This window comes from Nanorana parkeri, unplaced genomic scaffold (genome assembly GCF_000935625.1).
Source record: "Nanorana parkeri isolate BGI_ZX_2015 unplaced genomic scaffold, ASM93562v1 scaffold251, whole genome shotgun sequence".
NCBI classification, from domain to species: Eukaryota; Metazoa; Chordata; class Amphibia; order Anura; family Dicroglossidae; genus Nanorana; species Nanorana parkeri.
The window spans coordinates 1,405,858-1,432,329 of record NW_017306519.1 but is presented as its reverse complement, the minus strand read 5'-3'; the positions used below and the strand labels follow the sequence as shown (position 1 = coordinate 1,432,329).

The following is a 26,472-nucleotide window of genomic DNA, read 5'->3' as shown; positions in this document are numbered from 1 at the left end:
GTAACCCAGAGCTACCTGCTGGCTAAAAATACAACATTTTCTCATACAGCATTTCATATTTACCTGAATAAAAAAGGAAACATGTATTTAGACCTCACCATAATATACAGAGAATGTAAATATTTAAAAAAAAACATTATACATTGCTTTTAAAGCAAACTTGTTGTCTCTCTTTTCCGTTACTTTCTTCCTTGTATCCTTTCCATTTGTCCTTAGTGTTGCCATAAATCAGTTCAATTCATTAGCTGCCATGCAGTGCAATAGATAAGGCATATATTAAGGAGTTACTATTCACAGCTTGTCTCTTGGTTACAGTTGAAGATATATGAACGTCTTTTTCTCCTTTTACCCTTCAGATATTTCTGTATTCTGCAGTTACACAAAATTTCAAAAAATATGATGCAATGGGGTTGTGAAGATATCAAAGGTGACTGACATACATCAGTTTACAAAATTTAAACTGTATACCTGAAACAAGGAATAATATGTTATCTTCTGTTCATTGAAGGACACCATGGAGATCTTCAGATCTTAACCATTGGGTTATAGCGCCACCTTCAGGATTAGGATACTAGGCACAAAAATAAAAGCACACCCTAGAGGCAGCCCCTGCTTGTGGTCAACCCAACCCCCAACTAGTAAAGGCAGCTCAGTTTTTTGTGCAGTGTCAAGGAGTAAGGACTTCATCTTCCTGCTGGAAATCTTGGTTCCAGAATCTGGCAGAATTATGAGCTTGCTCTCATCCCCTGCACAGCAGGACTGGAAGACGTAGGGATAGCACAATGAGCCAATCTAGCACCGCTGAATTGTATAGTTCTGCCAATCTAACACTGTAAGTTTTAATGATATAAAGAGAGAGCAGACTGAGGACCTCATCAGTGTGCTGATGCTCCTTCATTGTCCACTTAGCAAGTGGTGGACATGTTGGTGACCAAACTGCATTACTTTACTGCCATTAGGAAAAGTGAGGTCTGATCTAGCATTGCCTTCATATTTATGCATTTCAGCTCTGTCTTCATCTGTTGATCTCTAGTTCACCTTCAGATATAGCAGCTCCAAAATACATTTATACACAGAGAATTATAGGGATATCAGAAGCACACAGTGACTCTAGTGTTTTTTTAAGACAATCATAATGGAAGGTCTCTGAAAAAAAAAGAAACATTATAAAAGGCATATGTTGTCTTTCAAAATGATCTTTAATCATTTGTATTTATGATTTCCTTCAGACCATCTCCTTGTCCAGGAGGATTCCCCGGAAATGCTCCAAGCCTCTCAGAACAAACGCCGCCTCTCAGCCATATCTGACAGCAAGTTAGAACGAAGCTTTTCAGAGGAACGTGGAGAGAAGGTGCCCAGCGAGGGCCCCAAACCTCGTGTTTACACCATCTCTGGAGAAAGGCCCATGTTGTCCGACCACGAGAGTGATAGCATGGAGCTGGTGGTGATGAAGCCAGACCAGGACGAGAGACAGCACCATCACTCCCATCATTACAGTCACCTTCACCAGCCCCTGCAAAACTCAGGCAGCTCCCACAATATCACCAGGCCTTCTAAAAGTTGGTCAGGCAGCCGGCAAAATTCCAAGGAATGCCCGAACTGTGCCAAGCTCACGGTGTCAGCCCAGCACTCGTTTGATCTAGAGCAGCACCAAGCCAGCGAATCTGGTTGGCGCAGGAAAAAGCTGGAACGCATGTACAGTATCGACAGAGTATCTGGTGAGTGTGAAACAATGGTTTTCATTGTGTAAATGCTACAAATGGACTGGTTTCACAATATGGTTTCTGCTGCAAACGTAATACTTAGAACTGCACACAGTGAGGTGCCCGTTGTGACGGACCGCCTGGTACCCCGACTGGGCACCTCCGTCAGAAATCGGCTTCCTTTCTGCTGGAACCCGAATTCTAGCATCCTTAGCCCATACCTGTCTGATTATTGAACGGAACCAATATATTAGGACAAAAGACTAAATTCCCAAAATAATAAAGATTTACCCCAAACATCAGACAACACCAATGTTGAAGTCAAAACAGGAACAGACTTTATTGAAAACCAGCTCAGTATACATACAGTTTTGGAAGTCTAAAAACATAATACAATCAGACATTCAAACAATGCAAGCAGACCATCCCCTCCTGGTGCCTTAATCAAAGAGTAGGGAGAGAGGAGACGCTTGTGATTTGGATTATCTCCTGAGTGTCTATCATATGTTAAGTCACTCAGCTACATCTAGTGTTAAGTTAATCCCATTGTTAACCCAATCACACAAATGGACAAATAGACTTGACTCACAGACTAACAAGGTAAATGGGAGTCTCACTCCAGAGTTAACCCCTTTGGTGTTGCTGGAGTCACATCCTGTACCTGTAATTGGAACAGGGTCACTTAAACGTAATGCCAGGGGAAAAATGCAGTATATCCACTCCATGCAAAACCTGGGATAATAGTTCCTTGTAACCCCAAGAGGTCCGAGGGGGTCTCCATAGTCCTAGGGTCATAGTCAGTAGGAAGGACTCTAGTGATGGTTCAGTCTGTCACACCTGTTCCAGAATGGTCACATATTCCTGAAGGCACAGAGCTGTTTGTGGGCCTTGCCAGTTGCCCAAACCCCCTTTCGATGGTGACCTGGGAACCCTGGCTTGTGCTGCAGAAGAGGGTTTCCTAAACATACCTCCTGCAGGCTCCATGTTGTCTTTCACATACTGATACACTGGTGTAAAAAAAAAAATGTAGTCATAATATATTTCTAACAACCCCTAATGAGACTTATGCTTACCTTTGCTGTTTGTTTCCTTGAATTACTCTTTAATGGACTCACGTCCATGGGAGGGTCTATTCCAACTTTTCCACTGCCAACGTATTCATATTTATATAAAACCAAACCAAAATCTATAAGCATGTCACATGGTCTAGGAGGGGTTGTCAGGTTTGTTAACTGTGTGCCTCTCTATTGACAGATGATGTCCCTATACGGACTTGGTTTCCTAAGGAAAATCTATTCACCTTTCAGACTGCCACCACAACTATGCAAGCGTAAGTACAACCATCCAGAAGCTCCACTATGCATACCAACATCAGAAGCTCTCTTAGTCAATATGCCCTGAATGGTTTGCTAAAGAAGATGTGTGTTATATATTTACAAATATACACCTGAAATAAAGAGGAACTCCAGGTAGAATTAAACTTAGCATTAAAGATAGCATTCCATTATATAAAATGACCCTCAAAATGGCCATTAAAGGAGTGTACAGACTCAGGAACTAAGCACAGAGATCTCACCGATAGAATCTCCAAAAGATCTAAGAAACGTTCAGGTGGTTTAACTCTGTCATGTACCAAACAATCAGTTGTGGGTGGACTTTTTTGTTTTAAATCAGTGGCTCCCCTGCAGTTTTACATCATATTTTTTGAATGGATTCACTAGCATTTATTTTTAGATGAATGTCTTTTCTATCCTTTCTCTGCACTGGAACTACAATTTCAGGTCAAGCTTCTGGCACTCGGTGTAAAAGGGGCTTAGATACCCATTTAGATCAGGCAGGCCATGCTCAGGGACTTCTTCAATGATGCTTGGCCAGCCTAAAGTGAGAGGTCTCTTTGATAAGTGAGTGGGTGCCAGTGCTGAAAAGTAGGGTATTTACATTATTGAGTAGTAAGACTATTGAAGGATATTGAAAGGTATTAAGTATGGAAGGGTATTGAGTGAAGTATATTCAGAATGGAGGGTGTTGAAGGGTATTGAGGGTACTAAGGGTTATTAAGCATTAAAGGTATTGAGTGAAGGGTATTGAAGGTAAATGAGTATTAGGGGTATTGAAGGTTGAGTATTGAGGGTATAGAGTACTGAAGGTTATTGCGTACTGAGGGTAATGAAGGTTATTGGGCATTAAGGGTTTTGAAGGGTATTGAGTTTTAGGGGTATTAAGGCTAGTACGTATTAAGGGTATTAAAGGGTATTGAGTGAAGAATATTATGTAGTAGGAGTATTGAAGGGTATTGAGTTTTGAAAGGTATTAAGTGAAGGGAATTGAAGGGAATTGGGTATTGAATGAAGAGTATTAGGGGTATTGAAGATTATTGAATATTGATGGTATAGAAGGGTATTGAGTGAAAGGTATTGAAGGTTATTGAGTGAAGGGTATTGCGTATTAGGGGTATGGAGTATTGAAGGGTATTGAGTGAAGGGTATTGCGTATTAGGGGTATGGAGTATTGAAGGGTATTGAGTGAAGGGTATTAGAGGTTATTGAGTGTTAAGGGTAGTGAGTTTTGAGGCTATTGAGTATTGAGGGCATTGAAGGATATTGAGTATTAAGGGTATTGAGTGAAGGGTAATGAGTTGTAGGGGTATTTGAGGGTATTGGGTTTTGAAGGGAATTGGGTATTGAATGAAGGGTATTGAGTATTAGCGGTATTGAAAATTACTGAGTATTGAAGGGTATTAAGTGAAGGGTATTGAAGGGTAGTGAGTATTAGGGGTATTGAAGGGTAGTGAGTATTAGGTGTATTGAGGGGTAGTGAGTTTTGAGGGTATTAAGTGAAGGGAATTGGTTATTGAATGAAGAGTATTAGGGAATTGAAGATTATTGAATATTGATGGTATAGAAGGGTATTGAGTGAAAGGTATTGAAGGGTATTGCATATTAGGGGTATTGAAGGGTATGGAGTATTGAAGGGTATTGAGTGAAAGGTATTAAAGGCTATTGAGTGTTAAGGGTAGTGAGTTTTGAGGCTGGGTAATGAGTTGTAGGGGTATTTGAGGGTATTGGGTTTTGAAGGGAATTGGGTATTGAATGAAGGGTATTGAGTATTAGCGGTATTGAAAATTACTGAGTATTGAAGAGTAGTGAGTATTAGGGGTATTGAGGGGTAGTGAGTATTAGGTGTATTGAGGGGTAGTGAGTTTTGAGGGTATTAAGTGAAGGGTATTGAAGGTTAATGAGTATTAAGGGTAATGAGTTTTGAGGGTAATGAGTATTGAGGGCATTGAAGGCTATTGAGTATTGAAGGGTTTTTCTGGTAGTAGAGTAACAGCTAGAGTACAGTGTTGCTATAATCTTTTGGCTGACATGTATAGTTTTCTATACATTAGATTCAGCTGTGTATTTATTTGCCCTTTCAGAGCATGAATATTTCTAATCTCAGATCCAAACCTTAATACAGCTTCTTTGATATGAGAATGCAGACGCAGGAAAACAAGTACAGGTTTTGCTGATGTCTTGGCTTTGCGTTGTGGGGTTGAATTGTTTCCATTTGCAGGATGAGCCGCTGTGCCGAAACGTCAAAGGAACTTTTGACATTGTCTAGGAGCTGCCTTTGGCCATCGTCAGCCGGCACCAGTGTTTGAGCATACACCTGTGTTTGAACCAGTGAGCTGACATGGCAGTTTTATACACGTAGAGATATATGGATCTTGACAGAATGAGACCAGCCTTAAAAAAGGAAACAAACCTGCTCTAGTCAGCATCTTCCAGAGCAGACAAAGCCACCTCCTAATATGATACCTTGACAAGGATGGATGAAGGCTCCAGATATTTACTGCAGGAAGGGTCCTATGGGATACAATGATTACTCGAGTTCTTTCACCATTTTGGCAGCAATGGTTCTGCTCTTTGGTACATTGATTACTCAAGTTTCAAAGATGGAAAAGCTGCTTTTTAAAGAGCGAAATACAGAAAACTTTATTAACTCTTCTGGTCTATTTAAGGGTCATATGCTCTACAAAAAGGATAGCCAAACATTGGCCCTCCAGCTGTGATACAACTACACATCCCATTAGGCTGTGACAGCCACAGGCACAACTCCCAGAGGCAGAAGCATGATGAGATTTGTAGTTTAACCATAGCTAGAGGATAGATGTTACAACACTTTGAGAATTACTTCCAAAGTTCTCTTACGTATAGAGAGAAATCCTGCGTATGTTTAAAGCATTGCTGTGTTTTTTTAATAGCACTGTACCAATTTTTTTCATTGTTCCGGGAGAGGGCTGTGTTTAGACAGAGGCACACATTAATAATGATGCATGACCTGAACTTTAAGTGAATAGTTAAACACACGGCTGAGACACATATCTGTGAACTGTTTGACCTGCCAAAGGATTTGTAATTCTGTAAAGCCAGTCCTATGATCCAGGCACCCTTGCCGGGCAGCACAGGCGAGTTGATGACCGCTTGGTCTCCCCAGAGCCCCAACTTGGGAAAATGAAGCACCAGCAGCACGCTTCGATCTGATTTCTATTGTCATTGTTAAGCTGACCATACACCTATAGATTATCTACAGACTTTATATGGTCAGATGGAAAAAGTGGAACAGATTCCTCCATCTACGCTAAACTGTGCGGATGGAGGAATCTCCCACTGGGCCAAGCTTCAGTATCTTGCTAGTCGGCCTCAAAATACCTGAATAATGCCTGCATCCAATCAGATTGTTCAGGTATTTTGACAATACTAATTGGTTTGTACTGCTCCTTTCTTTCTCAGTATTAGGTATGTTGTGCATGGGATCCGGGGAAGCTAATATGAAGACACATTCAGGCGCTTATACTAGCTGTAGTTAATAGAAAATGTAACAATGTTTTCATTTTTATATAGGAATTAATACCTGACTGGTATCATTTTTTTTCTCTTCAATTTCTGCCTGGAGTTCATCTTTAAGCGTGTGGCTGAATAACTGACTATATAAAAGATGCATTTCACAGTTTGTCAGACAGAACAATTAGGTAACTGAATGTCACCTTTTCTCTCCTCCTCCTTTTCCTTTCAATGAGAACAGTATCTCGTAAGTATTTGCTTGAATAACACTCCATTGTAGACTGCATAGTGAAACCTATTTGCTTGCCTCCATTCCCCACAGCTCCCTATGCATGCACATTTGGTTTATCACAGAACTGCACGCTGTGTTTATGTTGATCTGTGTCCCGTGTTGATGTATTCAGCTGTCATACCTTATAAATCTATGGAAATAGCACAATTGTCTAAAAGCATGAGAGGGGAGGGTGGGGAAGCTGTGTCCTCTAGGGCTGGCTCGCTCAATACAGGCAGGGTTACTAGCTGCAAATAAACAAAAGCATTGAGCATTAATGAACACTCAAACAGCTCAGTGTATTCTTTGGCTTGGGATGACATTACCTTGGTTGCTTTAGGCTGTCAGTACAACCTTTCTGGGAAATCCAACTTTTGTAGCCTCCTATATAAATAATTCTGCTTTTAATATAAAGAAAATCAATAATGTAGAACAGTAAGCAAGTTTTTTTATTTTCACTTGTCAATAAATCTCCCTTCCCGTGGTTACCTCGCAGTCAGCCTGCTTCCTCTCCCACCATGATAACCCCTAATTAGCGAGAATATAGCTACATACTGCTTCCAGAATAATGAAAAATGACCTTGCATGATGATATTCTAACATGATAATTTACATCTCCCACTAAGCCTTATTAATGAAATGACATGTGCTAAGTAACTGCCTCTGTGGTGTAAAGAGCCTGGCTTCTCCCACTGCATTTCGGCGTTCAAGGAATGCTGAAGTATCATGACAGGATAGAACTAGTGGACATCCTTGTCTGCTGGTCAGGTGATATGTATGTTAAGTTGATCAGAGAATGTTCATAAGTGTAAGATCCAACCATGTGACAATGTCTGGTGGCTCAGCTTTGTCTGCAAGTAGGAGTTTTATGAATGAACTTGTTTTCCTGCTGTAGTAATGGGATGTAGGGTCAAATGAAGAAAGTAATCTACAGAGATCAAGCAAGCATTTCCAGCCTGTCCAATCCCTTTATTTCCTGAGAGAGCTGATTTGGATCTGGGGAGGGGGGCTGTAACGTGGACTTAAGTTTGTGGAGCGATTTGACCGAGGTATTATCTAATGTGTATGGCCACTCCTAGTGATCTGTCTTCTGTTTAGGGATGAAAATCGGCAATCACGATCTCAGTCTTAAGTCTGCTCTAACTTCTGGGCTAAGAAAGGTACAATGAACCTGGCATTAAGATATGGCGGCACGCTCGGGGACTGTGTCGACTGGCTTCAGTGGTCAAATGCAGCCTGCTTTTTACATGTTTGAAATGCTTATAAGGTCATTTAGAATTAATTGCAGGTACCTTTGATCTGCTTTGCATTCCCATAGACTTGAATGGTTAGAAAGGTGAACAAAAGCCTGTGGATACTGGACCTAATACAGTTTAAACATCAGGGGGTCTATTTAGATAAATCTCCTGTCCAGCCATTTTGCATGGCATTCCTGCCACTAGATGTAATTTCTACGCTCCTCAGCTCCATCTAGTGGTGGTAATGCCATGTGACAGGCTGGTCAGAAAATATAGTAGACCCCCATGTGTTGAAAGCACATGATGTGTTGAAACAGAGTGGAGGGGTTAGAACTGTGGTCAAGTTTTTATGGTTGTCTGTTTCCCTTCTTTGTCTGTCCCAATGACAACATTGGCACCAGAACAGAAAATTAAGTGAAACCACCTCAAGAGGGAAACGGAAGCAGTAAAAACTATACTTTTTATCATAAGAGTAAGGAAAGGTTAGAACCTCCATCTGCTTTTTATTGCTGTCTGTGTCCTCATTGGAGTCTCAGAGCAAATATGCAGGTCAGGATTTCAGGTTTCTCTATGACGTTACTAGCTGTAGATTCACACACTAATGAAAGTGCATGAAATATGTGACCTCAGTATGGTAGCAGTAAAAGGATAACAGGTCAGTAAACGAGGACCATTCCTACCACAAGACCAAATGCTCATTTTCTGACCTTGGAATTATCCGATTTTATATACAGCAACTTTCTTGCTCTGTTTTTGAATTTCATAGCTCCTTACTCCTTACATTTTGGTCTGGATGTGCCTTAAAGGGAGGCTAAAGGTGGACAGATGGGCAGTAAGATACCGGCCTGACCTCAAAAGATTTGCACACTTCACCTCATAGGTCTTTCCTCTAAGGGAACTATTGCCTGTTGGTCAACAGAGATTGACCAAATACTCTTGTCAATCTACACAGCCCAACTGTCACAAGTGACTCTTGGAACAATCACAGCACATGCTTAGTTGGGTCATGCGTGATCAGTGTAAGTCTGTGTCGTGTTCCATTCCCCTCCTGTGTGTGTTCAGAAGCTTTGGTTTGCCTCGGTGTTGTCTCCTGTCATGGTGCGTCCACTCACCCAGTGTGCTGCTGTTTTGGCTTGTATCCCATTTACTGGGCTAGTTAATGACACAAACCGGTTTCTCAGGGCATTCCGAGGCTATGCCGAGAGGAAGAGACGGAAGCGAGAGAATGACTCGGCAGCCGTTATTCAGAGGTAGGGTGATCGCCAAGATTGCATGTGTGTCGCTGGAGGGCTGTGCAGACAGGACCTTCTATTTTATAGACATTTTGACAAAATGAAAGACGTGTAGACAACAAATGAGTATGTGGGATGGTTCATACAGCACAAAGACACTTTCATAAAGAATTAAATGGGATAAAGTGTAGAACTCCATCTACTATCACAATCACTCTGGCAGTTGAATGGGGTAATGTGGAAACATAGCTGTCTTTGTCCTTACTACGGAGATTTCCTCTTGCTTCCTGTCTTAGAGATGCAAAAGGAAGCAGAAAAAAAAATCCTCATGTGACCGTAAATTCCAGCTTTTGCAGTTGTCACCAGTGTAGGCCTCACCTGATGTGTTGGTGACAAATATAACATTTTACATTTCTGTGGCAACTGTCACCATGCAGAGAGAGAGAGTGAAGATGGGTAGTATTGGACTTGAAATCTATATATTCCTTTGTAAAGTTCTGGGGGTGATGGTATCACTGGCTCCATGGTTAAATTTCCAAAGTACCATTTGGAGACTTTTCAGCTCATGATAATGCTCCTGGTATGAAGAAGGCAAAAGGTGAGGGGAACCTCCCCACTGGGTCACAGAGAGCAATACCTGACACGGTTCTGACCTTTCCGAGGTCTGTACAAAACAACACAAAAGATAAAACCTTACTATACCATGCATATACTGAGGTTCTAGGGAAACTCCCAGAAATGTTTCTGATATACAGTACTATTAGCTATGGTAAAATGTACTGGTCCTGTCATGTCCCCTGATCTACCAATCTGTGCAGCACAAATTGATCACATAGCCATCACCCAGGTATGTTCTATCCAATCTGGACCCATTCCAGAAAAATGAAAAATGAAATCTGAACTTAAGTTTAAGTCTATGTACAGCCACCACTTTTTTTTTAGTTTTGGATAGAGTAGGCAAGAGTTTTTTTTTTTTTTTAGCTTTCTGTGTACTATTGGGGGAATTGTCTTTCACTTCCTGTTCCAGACACACAACAGGAAGTTAGAGGAAATCAGTTGTTCCCTGACTAAATGTCCCCATTGGAAGATATCCCCTCACCTCTTGTTCTGTCCCCCCCCTTTCTCTTTTTCTCTGCGCCAATGGCCACCAGTACAAGTAGAGGGGTGACTCTCCTCAATCGGGGCTCAGACAGCAATAAAAACCTGACAGAGTCTAATCCTTCCCCACGCTATCAAATACAAACAAAATGGAGGCACACTTTAAGCCACTTTATTACACCTATATTTTTTCTATTTTGGCATTTCGGCTTGTGACTTCATTGGGGAGATTTCCTGTCACTTCCTGTCCCTGTGAGGCCTGTACAAGAAATAGAGGATTGTTTGTCACTAGGACAGTAAGGCACAGACATTGATAACAATTCAGAAGGTTCAATTCTAAAACGCAGACCCTTCCCCAATTTATCCAAAACTAAGAAAAAAGATGGGAGGAAGAGCCTAATTGGTTGAGATGGGCAATCCCTCTCCCCCGCCTCTCTGCTCCTCTTAATAAGAGACCACGCGCATCCTGATGATTGTCCCCTTTTTATTTCCGTCACTGACTGTGGAACATAATTTCTCTATCAAAAGAAAATTCGACATGCCATCTCTTGCTGCACAACGAGTTCATCGTCTTGTCATTCCTCTTATCGCTTTCAAAGGATGTGTTCAAGTGGAAAATCTTCCCGCTGTTTTCTTGAGGATAATCGAATCTGCATGTAACTATTTCTGACACCCACAGCACAGGCCCCTAATCACAGAGATGCCGGGAGCCAATGTACAGCAGCCTCCACAATGGCAGCTGCTTAACGCCACATTCTGACGAAGGGGACCTGTCAGTCCTTTTTTTAGTACCGTTTATTCCAGAATGCGGAGATCTATTAACTCCTATTAAGCTGGACCACCCATGAAGACAGCTCAGCTCATATAACTGTATACCATAGTATATACTTTATCCAGGATAGGAATATGGGAGCTTGTCCCTGGTCAGTGACTTCCCTCTGATCCTTTAAAGTGTACCTGTTCTCTGCCTGCTCAGGACAAAGTACCAGATCAGCGTGCAATCACTGGCATGCAAGCAAGGATCCTTCCAAAAACTTGCTTTATTTTTTTCTTGGCATAAAAACAGCAGACAAACAAATGCTTACGTGTTTCAGTCCGAACACAGGGCCTTTGTCATATGAATAAGGCCCAGTGTTCGAGCTGAAACACAAAAGCATTAGTTTGCTGTTTTTATGCCAAGATGAAATGAAGCAAGTCTTTGGGAGGATCCCTGTTTCGTGTGTCGGTGATTGGGCATTGATGGATCTCAAGGATGGACAAGAATCTTCACTAAGCACCAAGGTCCCCAAGGCATTTATATAGGAATTGAGGAGGTAGAGCTGGTTCGAGTATTCTGGTCGGTGAAGTACCAGATGCCCTGGTATTAGGCATGGTAACAAAATATTACTTGAACTTGCCCCGTTCGCCTTGAGAATACCCAGAACCTTTGGGTACAGAGAGCACCTGATTCTCTGTCCTGCTTCCAACAATGCAGCGATCTGTGCCTGACCAGCCATTCACTGGGCCTGATTACTGGAGAACGGGTCCTACGCCTTGTGTAAGCTCTAGCCCAGCATGTGGCTGAAAGGTGTATGGGGCAATGTGGAAACATGATAAAGGCTGCTTACTATGTGTGCAATCCAAAGAAACTCTTAGTTGACCATTTATTGGTTGGCTTTAAAGACCAAAACTGCAATGGCAGCTTCCATATTTGTAGCCTGATAGGTTTGCACTTAATACTAGAGTTACGATTGGCTGGATTCACAATTATCAATCATCAAGATTTTATCTGATAAAGTGGGAGAGCATCGTGCCAAAAGTGAATTGGGTGTAAAAAAAAAAAACACAATTATTTTGTCATTTGATAAATCTCCTTAGCAATGGATTGTATTTCCTAAAGCAGGGATAGGCAACCTTGACACTCCAGCTGTGGTGAAACAAGTCCCATCATACCTCTTCCTCTGGGAGTCAGGCCTGTGGGGGTCATAGTCTTGCAATGCCTCATTGGACTGCCTCATGTAGTTTCACAACAGCTTGGAGTGCTGAGATTGCCTAGCCCTGCCCTAAAGTGAGTGGGGGATAAACTCCCAATGAACAGCCTTCTTGTAGTAATCAGATATTACACTTGCTCACTGCTGCCCCTGTGTGACTCACTTCTCTCCACAGTGTATGAAAATCTTTCCACCGCCTTTCCTTATTCTCTCTCGGATTATTCAGGAATGAGCTACATTTTTCAGGCACCACCAGACCAAAATGTAACCAACAGGAAGCTAACAATTATTTTTTGGAACCTTTCTACTACCTGTACAACTCTGTTCAATTCTGCAAACAATGTGGTCGTCTTTAGTTGTTGTACACTGACCAGTGTATCAAGCATTTCTTTAATGAGTCCTAGGAAGGGAATACAAGACTGTCCGCATAGGGATTTCTAGGACAGAATAAGCAAGGACTGTGCTTGTAAAGTCCATCAAGAGGTGTTAATTACCTGTGGCCATGTACCAATAATTGGAAATAAAATATAATCATGTCATAGGTGATATTTTGCCTGCAGGCAAGATAAACAATTTTCATTGCGCCAAATATGTGGTTCACAGAACCCCCCAACTTTTTACACAAAGGGGTTGTAGAGGTTCCCATACTCACTAGCGCCATCCAGGGGTGCTAATGCTGCGCAAACTTGTAGAAATTAACCCTAAAAAGCCCCACGATCTGCTCCAAATAATTAATGGTTCAGAAAATGACACTATCAATATCTGGCGCAATAGAGGTGTGCACTAGTGTGCCAAGAGGATGAAGACAGTTGCGCATTTTACTATGCATTGTGCGTTGTGGCATAATCATTTATTTGACTTCCGATTTGTCAAAATAAGATATTTACTGCGTCAAATCGCATTCCTCAGGGGTCTCCGACAGACACACAAACTGACATGTATCTCATCCCAATCATGATGACCAGGACTGCAACGTCAGTTTTTAGCAGACTTAGCTTTTTATTTTATCCAAAATGAAATGCAGCAGCTCAGTAAGCATTTTGTGTCAGTAACATCTTTATGTATTGGCACAAACCTTTCCTGAAATTGTCTACCTCTGCAGTTTTTACCGCATAAAATTATAGTACATTTTCAGATACGGATAGGGGTCTATTTATACAAAATTCTCTTAGCTTATTCATCCAGTGACATTCATACTGTGTGAGTTAGGCTGGAGGGAATGATCATATAAATGTAACCATTGCTATGCCTGTAGTAACAATGGTTAAATGTATATGCTCATTCCCTACAGCAGCCTCTAGAATTGGAACATTGAAAGTTGTTACTAACTTTTCCTATGATCCACAGCGCCATCTAGTGGCCATAGTCTGGTATTTTCCCCATTCACTGTACTTTGTACTTGCAATGTACTTGCCGTTTGCTGGACAAATAACCTATGCAAATGTTTTTCAAAAAAATAGACCCCACAGTTTTTAGTTTGTTTTCATATGACTTTGACATTTTACACGCTTGCATTTCTGTATTTTTGTTACTATAGTAAATATAAGGATTTGTCGTTTAGCCACTCTCAGTCAGTTATTTAGAATCTGTGTATGAGTGAACATGGCTGCCTCCATATACATCTATGTTTATAAATTGTACTTTCACATTAAACATTTACACAAATCTAATAGATATTGAAGCAAATTCATCAAAACTGGAGCAGAGAAAATCTGGGGCAGCTGTGCACGGCAACCAATCAGCCTCTCTCTTTAATTTTCAAATCTTAAGGTGCCCATACACCTTACGATTATCGTACGATAATCGTATGCGATCGACTTTTCGTACGACAATGCCCGACCGATAGTACTGTACAATCGTACGACTTTTGACGGTCAAGCATGTTTGAAAACTTTGGTTGATCGTACGATGTTCGCATGGTTGGTGGCACATACTCACTTTCCCTTTGCTCCCTCACCACACTGTTTGGTGAAAATAAATACTGGTACATATGGTTATGTAGGACCATGTGACCCACCACCCTTTCCTCCAACATTGCAGCACTGATGCTTGATTTCTCCGACACCCAGGCTTGGGAGAGAATTGTTAGCTATGTGTAGTTGTTTACTGAAGCTCGCACATAGCTTCCTTACTTTGCTCCCGGCAGCTGAATGCACCAGAGGGAAGGTATTTGCAGCTGAGGGTGGAGGATGTTCAGTAAACATGTTACTTTGCCCAGAAAGGTCAAACCACAGGTTCACATTAATGTGAAGCAAATCCCTATGGGACCTGAGCTGGTGCTGACTGAGCTGCCCAGTTTAATTTGAGATTTTAATCACGTTTTGGAGCCAGGGGGCATAATATAATAGTTCATACATAAAGCCATTCTTTTCCTTCCTCATGTTCTCTTCTTCTCCCCCACAGGAATTTCCGCAAGCATTTACGGATGGTCGGAAGCCGCAGAATGAAAGCTCAGTGTAAGCAATGTGTGAGAATGTTGAATACGATTGCCCTCCGATGAGCCTTTTGTCTGTTTTTATGGCGTTTCATATAGGCATTCCCTTGTGTGTTGGTATGCAATGGATGTGTGTATCATTATGTATTCACACGTAGGGCCGAGCGTAGGCTATGATGAGGTAATATTCACACTGTCTAAGAAACAATTTACTGCCTACGCACACAGTCCAGCATCCATGGAACAGAGAGGAAAATATAAGCAGTATGCACATTACTAGCAATCATTATTGCAGGCCTTTACCTGCTTCTGCTCTGTAGGTAATAAGGTTGGCCATTCCAACCCCTTGCCATAATAATTTTAAGAATGGTGAGTGGTAGTTCCTAATTTTTTTGTATGATCACATAACCAGTCTCGGTGTTATAGCACTGTGAGCCGGTTAGGGCTTTGTGGCTTGCACAGTGCTGTTGGTCTTACATGGCAAACATATGGAATGCAAACTAGTATTTATGGCTCCTCAGGGGTTGGGCTAATTACTTGTCAAAATGAACAAAATTGTATCAAAAATACCCGTTTTGTCATGCAATTTGGTAGGGTTGCACAGATACCAAGTACAGTACTCGGTACAAGTACGAGTACATGTACCGATACTTTTGAGCTCCAAGACTACACTAGAGAAAAATTAGGAGGCAGCTGTCATTTGTAAGGAGCACATGGAGCTCCCGGGATTTGTACATCTCTGTTTTAATGTACGATTTTGTTTTTATAAATATAAATAAAGGGATGCACAGGTACCAGTTTTGCGAGTACAAGTACTGGTACTTGCCGAGTACTTACAAGTACGAGTACTGATACATTTTTGTTTTTTGTCATGTGACAGTTTTTCTAAAACAATACAGACTAATGATTTCAGGACAGTGGTGGAGTGCCAGAGCCAGGTCCCAGCTGCAACCTCTGCCACCCTGGTAGTTCTCATGAAAATGCCAAGTATCTGTACTGGTACTCGAAAAGTATCTGTGCATCCCTACAATTTGGGTTTGTTGGTATGATACACAGGCCAGAGAACCACTAATACCGATAAAGGCACATTAAACATATATTGAATCTGTATGGCTGGTAAAAGAAACATGAAATTGGTTCTGGAAAGCAGATTATTACAAGAATTCTCTCTTTTCTATATACAGCTTTTGCTGACCGCCGAGAAAGGAGCTTCAGCCGGTCCTGGAGCGACCCTACCCCAGTCAAAGCAGACTCCATCCATGATTCCAAAGAAAGTAAGCACTGTAGTATTTAGAAGTCAGTTGCATACTGTAGTTTAAACACCCAGGCCCTTGTGCGGCATATAGGCCAAGGCCCCTGAACTTCAGTCTTCTTGCTAGCTGTTCCAGACCTAATATCTCAACCCCAAAAACTAACTTCCCATGCCTATCCCATTGCCTCCTGTACCTAAAACCCCCAGCCTTCATCACCTCTCCTCTCCTCATCCCGAAATCCCACCAACTTCTGTAACTTCTCCAACCCCCTTCACATTGGGATGTTCTCCGGAGGAAGCAATTAAGCCACAGTTTTACACAAGGTGACAGTAACGAATAGAAAGTTCCTATATGGCTAGTTAAACCTTATTGCAGGGTTAGGCAACGTCGGCACTCTGTGGTGTGGTGTACCTACAAAACCCATCATGCATCTGGGAGGCGTGGCTGTCTGAGTCTTGCAATGCCTCATGGGGCTTGTAGTTCCACAAGATTTGGAATGCCGAGGTTGCCTACCCCTGCCTTATGGGCTTCAGTGAGATTTCCCCCTCACTTCCTGCTGTGTCTCCAGGACAGGAAGTAAAGAGGAATATCCACAACTGCAGAAAACAATTACAGCAGTTTTATCTTTATTTCAGGAAAAAGTGTGTATTGAGCGCACTCCGATGAATGGGTAATTGGGGGAGACGTATGTTCCTGGGGGGGTTATGGCATGCTGCTCTTTTATGGGCAGCTCGAGGTGTCCTGCAGAGAAACTGGAAACAAGAAAAAACACAAGTGCCACAGCCTAGCACAATAAGAGAAGATATAACTGGGAAGTGTAAAAAAGTTACAATGTGGCGCTCACTGGGATATTAGGTGTAAAAAAAATGGTACCATATATCCAGAACTGTCTAACTGCAGAGGAGAGCTCCTTACTGTTCATGGACCACTTGGTTGTGTGAAGAGGATTAGATCTATGGAGGTGGTGGTGTGTGCATCTGCAAATGTTTCCTCTCTTACACCATGTGAGTGCAACTTTATCTTTTTTTATCCCACTTGTGTTGCAGTGCTACATGACCAGTGTGCTGGTCGATTTTCTTTGCTTCCTTTGCAGATGCACACATCACCACCTCCAGGGCAGCCATCAGGGGGGGGTATGGCCGATACTCATGTAAGGGGCCCGGGCAGTCTGGGGGGCCCGCCCGGGTCCCTTACATGACTATCGGCCGACGTTGAAGGGCAAGGAGGCGGAGGCCTGGCTCTAGCAGCGCAGGGCCCCAGCATTGCCGCTCCAGTGGCTTCGAGACAAGCTGGGGCCCCATCAGCGACGCTGCTCGTCTGATGTCGTACTGTCCGGAACTTCTGGCCGGTCCATCGGCAGACGAGGCCATATGTGCAGGTCAGAGGAGCTAGGAAGGAAGGAAGGAAAGGAGGGAGGGCAGGGATGCAGCCCTGACCAGCCCACCTGAGACCCCTTCAGAGCCCACCATAGACAGTCGCAGATGGGCTGTGCAGCATCTATGGTGGGCTCTGCAGGGTCACTCTCAGATGGGTCCTGTGTCCAGCGCGTCACTAAGCCCTGCGTCCAGCGGGGGGCCCGGCCTAAAGCCGTGTAAGGGGCCCCAAAATTTCTGATGGCTGCCCTGACCACCTCCATAGATCTAATACACTTCACACAACCAAGTGGTCGCTAAACAGTACAAAGTGCTCCTTTGCAGTTAGACCGTTGTGGTTACATGTTATCGTTTTTTCCCCAGTTATATCCTATCTTATTGCGCTAGGCTGTGGCGCTCGTGTTTTTTTCTTGTTATCCTTTTTTTTTTTTTTTGCTCTATCCAAAGTCAAAAGGTTTTGGCTTTGAATATAAATCGTTAATAGGCTCAACTAGCCTTAATTTTCATGGTGACTGCCCTTTTAAAATACAGCATTAATAAAAGTATTTCTTACAATTATACATACATTTAGATGTTTTGGACAGGAGAAGAAAACTTGCATTTTGCCAAGAAACCTCAAGCTGATACTTGGATTTCATTTTAAGTTATAATATTTCACATGCAGATACAACGTGGAACTCACTTGTATGGATTTCCCACTTTCTGATGTGTTCTCTCTTGTTCATCAGGCCATGACCTGCAAAATTCCTGCACAGCTCTGAACGAGTGTGAAGATTTGAACTGGGAGGCCGAGAGAGAAATGGAAATTATGTCCTGTGAAGGAGAAGATTTTATTCCACCCAAGATCATGGTAGGCACAATTGTAGGCCTGCATTTGGTCCTTATTATCTGTTGCCAACACAAAGACATTAACATGTTTATACTACTACTTGAAAAAAAAAACTGGAAACAAAAGTTTTGTATCTTTGTAAAACCATTAGTGACTAGTGATGGTGTCAATGGCTCTATGGTGCACCTATGGGATTGACTCTTCCCCTCCTCAATCTGGCATTCAGGATACAACCTTTCCTTTTGATACGGGAATTCAGAAAAATCTATTGTTCCATGAAGGAAAGCCCACTGTATATGACAGTGAGCAGGTGTTTCCTGGATTACTGTGATTGTAATCCCCTATGATTCCCCCCCCCCCACCATACCAGGGGACGATTGTTTACTTGGCATTTCTTCTTTTAAACATCTAGCCTATTACTATTCATCCCATACCCATAGAGAAGCATACTAGTGCAAAATGTGTCAAGGCCTTTTCCCACTGTATACTATGGTCAATGTATAGAACAGTATGATTACTATATTTTATAAATACGTTTGAATACCTGGTAATGTAAGGAAACAGTGGTGATAAAGGGACACCTGTACAAGGGGACATACATTAGATTGTATCACAAGTTTACTCAGTACATGTGCTGTAGCTAGTGCATGTATGTCAGTTTTAATCTGTATTAGTATTTTTATATGCGAGCCTTAAAGTAATTGCACCTTAAAGCCAAACTCCAGGAAAATAATTATAATTTACAGACTGCACTGGGTGTATAAATTACTACTAAAAAGTTGTGTGTTACATGCGAAGGGCTGCTACAAACTATAAAAATCTCACCTTGCAGCATGGCATCTTCACCACATAATGCCAGTCTTCCAGGCGCTATGGTGAGTGAGGGATGTGACTTAAGCAGTGAAGTGCTCCAGTTGCATCACTCGTCTCTCCTCACTACTTGCCAATTGACAAAATGCCTTGAATGTTTTTTTCAACGAATACAAGGCATTCTGTGATTGGACGGGGAAAGGAGGGGATGTGACCTAATTTCTCCTCCTCTAATCAAGTCCTGTTTTACTTGTTTATGTTTTGAGTATTCCATTTTAATCAGTTACAGCCTTTTATGGGGTTCCTTCTCAAACTGACTAGTAAGAAGAGCTATAGGAAGCTATATGAAGGGCACACATCAGTTCTTCAATGTGGTTATCGAGCTTCTAATTTCATGCACATATACACAGATACATATTTAGATATATACCGTATTTGCCGGCGTATAAGGCGACTGGGTGTATAAGACGACCCCCTACTTTTCCACTTAAAACATAGGTTTTGGGCTATACTCGTCATATAAGACTACCCCACTTCCAAGGCAACACCATTTAAAAACATCATTGATGAATGTGCGGTAATACTGTATTTTCGGTAGCTTCGGCTACATACAGTATACCGCGCTGAGCCAATCATGGCGAGTGATGTATTCTATTAATGAATACAAAGCCAGCTTGGATTGGCAGAGGTTGTGTACATCGCTCGCCCTAATTGGCTCAGCGTGATATACTGTATGTAGCCGAAGCTATTGTACATACAGTATTACCGCACATCCAGCGGACTGACAGATTAGGGATGTTCGTTTTGGACCAGCTTGGCCCAAACGAACTAAAGGTATACATTGTATACCCCGCGTATAAGACGACCCCCGATTTTCGGGGGATGTTTTTAAGTATAAAAAGTAGTCTTATACGCCAGCAAATACAGTAATTTTCTCAAAGGAAATGAATGTGTTTCTGTTTCATAGTTTCTGTCTTTTTGTTTGCAAAGTGTATTTTACAAAATGTTATGTCAAGAGACTTGGAAGCATAACAAAATAATCATGTATTCTCCCTGCAGCTAATATCATCCAAAGTTCCCAAAGCAGAATATATTCCAACCATAATAAGAAGAGATGACCCTTCCATCATCCCAATTCTCTATGTAAGTATTCTTTATTTTGGATTATATCCCCATTTATGTGTACTGACTATAGTATACTGTATGTATTTTTATTTGAAGCTGTACTCTGAGCACAAAGGGATATAAATGCACTTTGTGGGCACCAAACCTCTTTGCAAACCCATATAAATGTAGTAGCTCACCAAGTTTAATTTAAGAATACACATGCCTCTTGTATTTAGACAATATTCGCTTATCCTGGAGTTCAACTTGAATTCCTGTTGTTGAATTTGAACTACAGTTGTAATCAAAATCAACCCCCATCCCAAATCAGTTTTATTTGCAAAATGTACAGACTTTCAGCAGTTTGCAATGAACAAATCAAACAAAAGCAATTGAAATATGTCAACACAAAAATGTTTCAAGTGGTTTCTCCAAATTAAGCTGAAAATGCAACTTTTAATGACTTCTGCAGTCTCACAATTATTCAACCCCCTGAATACTGTAGAATCCCTAAAGGTGCCCACACACCTTGCGATAATCGTACGATAATCGCGGGAAATCCCGCGATCGTACGATTATCGTAAGGTGTGTGGAAGCCGTGCGACCTCTACTACTGTAAGGTCGCACGACTTTTATCTTACGAACATGTTCGAAAACCCACCGAGCATCGTACGATTTTCGGCGGGTGTGTAGCATGTTCGTAAGATAAAAGCCGGACGGGCAAGCGCACACTGCCCGTTCGCCATTGCGGTAATCGGAAGCCCGCCCCTCAGCGGGGCGGGCTTGCGATCATCGCAAGTACGATCTGCATGTCCAAGATGGGCAGATCGTACGTTTTTTTAATTACCTTACAACCATCGCAAGACAAAAGTCTTGCGATGGTTTTAGGGCCTGTTCACATGAGATCAGGTCCTGATCAGCAGACGTGGAGCTGCTGATGCATTGCGTTTTTGGCCGCGTATTGGCCGCGTTTTTGATGCGTTCCAGCAGCGCAGTGCGTTTTTGATGCGTTTTGACGCGTTTGTGTATCCGGACCGTTTCCGGACCTGACAAATTGTGACATGCAGTATTTTTTCTGTCGTAAGCTGAACGGACTGCGCACGTGAGAACTGGAGGCCATAAAATACATTGGGAAGCATTTTGTGTGCAGCAGTGTACGGAGCCGGTCAGCACACAAAACGGACGTCGTGTGAACAGGCCCTTAAGGTGTGTGCCCAGCCTAAAGGTGCCCATACACTGCTCGATTCTCGTACGAGAATTGGGCGAAATCCCGCGATCGTACGAGAATCGAGCAGTGTGAATCGTTTCTAGTGTACGGTCGCATGTCTTTTGTCGAGCCAACATGTTCGAAAACTCGCCGAAAATCGTACGATTCTCGGCGGGTTTCTAGTCTGCTCGTCCGATTTCTGCGGAACGGGCCGGTGTGCGCACGCGCACACTGCCCGTTTTGCATTGCCGTCATCGGAAGCCCGCCCCTCAGCGGGACGGGCTTTCGATGATCGCAAGTACGATCTGCCCGTCCAAGGTGGGCAGATCGTACGGGCTTTCAAGAAGCATACGACCATCGCAAGACAAAAGTCTTGCGATGGTCGTAAGGTGTATGGGCACCTTTACAAGAGCACACATCTGCAGGTCTTGTCTCAAGCACACCTGATGCAACTTATCAAGGGCTTCATTAATTTCACCAGGTGTGCTTGAGCTAGAACACATGAAATACTTGAACTGGCCAGGGTTTGTTCAATGCCACGTTTGACTGCATGTTAGAAATACAGCTCAAAAGTCAAAAGAATGGTCAAAAAAGTTAAGAAAAGATATCACCCTTCACAAACAAGGAACAGGATACAAAAAGATAACAAAGTCACTGAATGTTCTTAGAGACACCGTTGGAAGTGTAGTTCGCAAGTTTGAAGTTAAAGGAACGGGCGTGGTTACATTACCTGGAAGGGGCGGAATAAGAAAGCTATAATTGGCTGCAACCAGATTTCTGAGAAGGCAGGTTAAGAATAACCCTCAAGTGACGGCAAAAGACCTGAAGCAAGACTTGGTGGCAACATGCACTAGGGATGAGTGGTATGTCTAAGAAGAAGAATGAAGCATACGCTGAAAAGAACACTCTGCCTACAATTAGGCATGGTGGTGACTCGGTGATGTTCTGGGGCTGCTTTGCATCCTCTGCCACTGGAAACCTGCAGCGTGTGGAAGCCAAGATGGATTCATTGAAGTATCAGGAAATCGTAGGAGAAATTGTCATACTGTCTGTGAGGAAGCTGTAGCTTGGGCGTCATTGGACCTTCCAACAGGACGATAATCCCAAGCATACCTCAAATTCCTCCAAGACTTGGTTGCAGAAGTCCTGGAAGATTCTACAGTGGCCATTAGTCACCTGACTTGAACCTCATAGAAAATCTATGGTGGGATTTGAAGAAGGCAGTTGCAGCACACAAAAGTTGCCTTATACTTTTTATTCTCCTGAAAATTAAGCTTTACGTATAGCAACCAAAGTCTGAATGCCAATGTTTTTATTGCTGACTAGATAATGGAAAGTGATTGGATGCAATGGACAGCAAGAGATTCAGAAACTTTTGCATACACAAGGTGTAGTATATTCAAAGCAGTTTATTCAGAAAAAAAAGTACTGAAGCCTTTGGCTCAACATAACGGCCAGGCAGTTAGCATTATTAAAGGAGATTTTAGCAGTGGCAGCCGCCATGTTTTAGATTTTCTCTCTGTTACGAGAGAGGCTGCCTTTGCTAATCTGCCTCTGAATATGCTATTTGCTTGGTTGTCATGCTGATCTGATGGCTTCAGTACTTTCCAAATCCCTGATTTGGAGTAAGTATGCAGATTTGAGTTCTAGCTGACTTGCAGTGGAGGTATAGAAGTGGAAGACTGCCAGATTGGTGGTACTTTCAGCCACGCCTGCCAGTGTACATCTCTCATGACAAGTTTTCTTTAGTACACAATTGTGCTGCTAGTGGACAAAATGTTATGGCATCCTAACCATCTTGTCTTGAATTGTATTATAGCTGTAATGTCTTCCTTATATTGTATAGCGTTATATATGTTGGCGCTATATAAATCCTGTATAATAATAATGAATCCTTATTCATACATATTGTCTTTTTCTCTTTAGGATCATGAACATGCAACGTTTGATGACATCTTGGGTAAGTTGCTTTTATCTTGTTTTCAGTTTTTTTGTTTAGCATTGGGATTTGTTAGTCTCCTTTTTTTGCTTTGTTCTGATTTTGCACTGCATTGGATGTCAGTACAGTCTATCGATATTTCAGTCACTTTCATTATTTTAATATAAAGCATATTTGTTTCCCAGGGGAGATTATCAGAACCAAGCCAGATTTATAAACAATGAGTGAGAAGGACTCTTATGTAGATGATTCTGAGGTTTATCAGGACCTATTTGTTACATCTCAGGGTCCATATTTGCCATGTCTTAAAGGAGAACTATGAGGTGAGTGAAAATCACTCAGCCTCATAGTTGGAGCCGACGTGTGACAATTAAACTGTCGCACGTCGGCTCAATAGATCGGGAAGTGAGCGAACACATACCGTCGCTCGCTCACTTCTTGATCATGTCCCTGCAGAGAGCTGTGACTGTCATTCAAGGCTTCCTGCAGGAATTTCCCTCCTCCCCTGTCCGATCCTCCAGCGCTGACTGGTGGAACGGACGGGGTCGGGTACAGCTGGCTCTGCCTCTAGATAGGCAGAGCCAGCTGTCAATCACGCAGCTGGGTGGATCTCGGCAGTAATGTCGGGATCCGTCCCGGCTGCGGCGGTCTCCGTATACCGCTAGCTGTAGCTCGCGGTATACTGAGCTTTGGGTCACGGGAGGACGCTAGTTTGTGTCCTCACGTGACCCTGGGAAAAGCACTGACCCCGTGACCCTGGGAAAAGCACTGACCCCATAGTTCTCCTTTAATAAACTGCAGAATCCTCTTCAATTAGATTTCTTCTTATTTAGGGTGAATCTGGCATTAAACATTTGTGCACAGTTGAGGTGGAGACAGTCTAATATTTCCAGTTATTACCTTTTAAGCAGTTCTATATAACTGGATGGTGGCTGGATTAGTAAACTGAATAGAATCTAATTCTTCGCCATTTGTTACTACCATTTGTTACTACCGAGTACAGAATACTCGCCTACCCTAGAGTTTTCTGTTCACCTTCTGGCCCGGAGACACAAATGGATGTTTTAGCTTTAGGTCTACAATAAACAGCAGTTTTACAGCATGTTTCTTCCTGTAACTACAAAATATTCTCACTTGACTGATGTATATTTTTTCCCCACAGAGGAGATTGAGAAGAAGCTGAATGTATACAGGAAGGGCTGCAAAATACGAGAGATGCTCATTTTCTGCCAGGTAGCTGATCACGGTTTTATGTATTAGACAAACAAAAAACTATAAAAAACATAGATATTATAATGCTTTATCATACTCATACAATGTGTGAGCACACTCAAATTAACCGATATTAAAACAAGCCAACAGGAATATATTAAAAGTATTCTTGTTATGCTATTAAATCAACCTCATTAATAATATTGGTAATAAAAAAATCTAAAATCTGTCTTCCCACAATCCCTTGCAAAGCACATATTAGGGGACCAATAAGAGGTCCTCTTATTGTCCTATTATATTGGTCCTATTATAACTGTGTCAGATGTTGCGTGCTGTCATTCCAACTTATTTGAAGGCGTTGAGGGATAAAGAGTGAGGTTGTAAGCTAGTTTAGAAGAGGATTCTACAATGGACTTACTGATGGACTGCACAGAATGACTGATGGTAAAGAGATACAATGGGGGGAATTCATCAAAACTGGAGCACGCAGAATCTGGAGCAGTTGCCCATGGCAACCAATCAACTTATCTTCAGTTTGTTCATTTAGGCTTTGAAATTAAAAGAAAGAAGCTGATTGGTTGCCTTGGACAACTGCTCCAGATTCTGTCGGTTCCAGTTTTGATAAATTCCCCTCATTGTATCGTTTTCTTCTTGCTAGCGGACATGTATGTAGTTTATAAAAAAACAAAGTCTGTTAAAAAAATGAAATGCGGATAAATCTTTAGATCTGGTTTAAACCAGATTAGTGTTAGCGTTGGTCATTTTCGGTGATCGTGTGAATGTTAGTGCCAGTTTCAGTGTTAGTTTTAACCCTATAAGAGGCGCTGGGGTTTCTACAAATAAGCTCCCCCCTCAAAAAAAACAGGCCCCCCTTGCTGGGCAACCAGAAGGGACTCAATGTTCAGAAATAAAGGGCACCAAACCAAAAGGTCACAGAGTCCAAAATGTGATCAGACAAAAACAGTTAACGTGTTTTGCTGCTGCTGCCAATTACAATTTCAGCCCTAAATTAGATTTCACTTTTGTAGCTCCGTACGACGTACGTCCTTGGCAGCGAAAGGGTTAAATCATATAGAGCCCTGATGAAGGGAAAGTATTGTTGCCCCTGAAATGTGATAACTGTTTTTTGTTTGGTCGAACTGTGAACAACTAAAGGCTCTTTGGACTCTTTCAAGTTTTGGTTTGGTGCCCTTTAATTCTGAATATTGAGTGTCAGTGTCAATATTAGCATAATTTAGTATACGTAGTGTCAGTGCGAGTATAAGTGCCAGGTAGGAGATTAAAAAAAAAAATGTGCAGTAGTGTGTTTTGTTTTTTCACAAATGTGAACATAGGGAATAGGAAAATGTATACAGAGTTTTTGTTGGATGGTGGGGTCATGATAATGGCAAGAAATACAGTATACAGCGTGAGTAAAAAAAAAAAATTTATTTTACTATTTTTGGACAGTTTTCCTTTTATTAATAAAAATACAAACAGGAGATATTCATTAACATATACCACCAAATGCCCAGAGCAAACCAGGTATAATTCACTGGGATACGCTAAATAGCTGTAAAGATAAGAACAGTTTTTCTCATACATGCTAAAGTTGCGAAACTGGGTTCAGGAGATAAGGTCTTTGGTGACCTTTGTCATTAAGAGGTTAAAGAATTACAGCTATTTGGTGATACATTTCCTGTCTGTGTCTAAACTGTACATTTAGCTGATGGAGTTGTGCATCACCATTTACTCCTTTCACTCCAGCAATCTCCTCTCTGCCCTGATCTAGTCCCCTAGGAGTCAAATGATTCTTCAGTTTAGTCAGATGATAATAAATTGTGGAATATGTCAATACATCACCAACAAATGCTATACAGAAAGTATACACATATTAAGTGAAAACTGTTAGCGGGACTTTTATAACACATTATAAAAATGGCATTCCTGTTTAAGTCTCTTACCTTACCCCCCCCCCCCCTCATCCCCCCCCC

The 26,472-nt window shown here is 42.0% G+C and overlaps 1 protein-coding gene across 2 annotated transcripts in view; it reads left to right on the top strand.

The window, feature by feature from the left end:
- The window catches only part of NSMF (NMDA receptor synaptonuclear signaling and neuronal migration factor), a 56,597-nt gene that overhangs the window by 23,739 nt on the left and 6,386 nt on the right, over positions 1-26,472 (top strand). The window contains exons 3-12 of one of the 2 annotated variants that reach the window (XM_018556768.1): positions 1,230-1,718; positions 2,958-3,033; positions 6,771-6,776; positions 9,220-9,288; positions 14,742-14,794; positions 15,957-16,046; positions 18,127-18,248; positions 20,097-20,180; positions 23,275-23,308; positions 24,450-24,520. In XM_018556768.1, coding sequence (XP_018412270.1) covers positions 1,230-1,718; positions 2,958-3,033; positions 6,771-6,776; positions 9,220-9,288; positions 14,742-14,794; positions 15,957-16,046; positions 18,127-18,248; positions 20,097-20,180; positions 23,275-23,308; positions 24,450-24,520 — 1,094 coding nt within the window. The remainder of the gene's footprint in view (positions 1-1,229; positions 1,719-2,957; positions 3,034-6,770; positions 6,777-9,219; positions 9,289-14,741; positions 14,795-15,956; positions 16,047-18,126; positions 18,249-20,096; positions 20,181-23,274; positions 23,309-24,449; positions 24,521-26,472) is intronic. The other variant, XM_018556769.1, reaches the window with a different exon arrangement.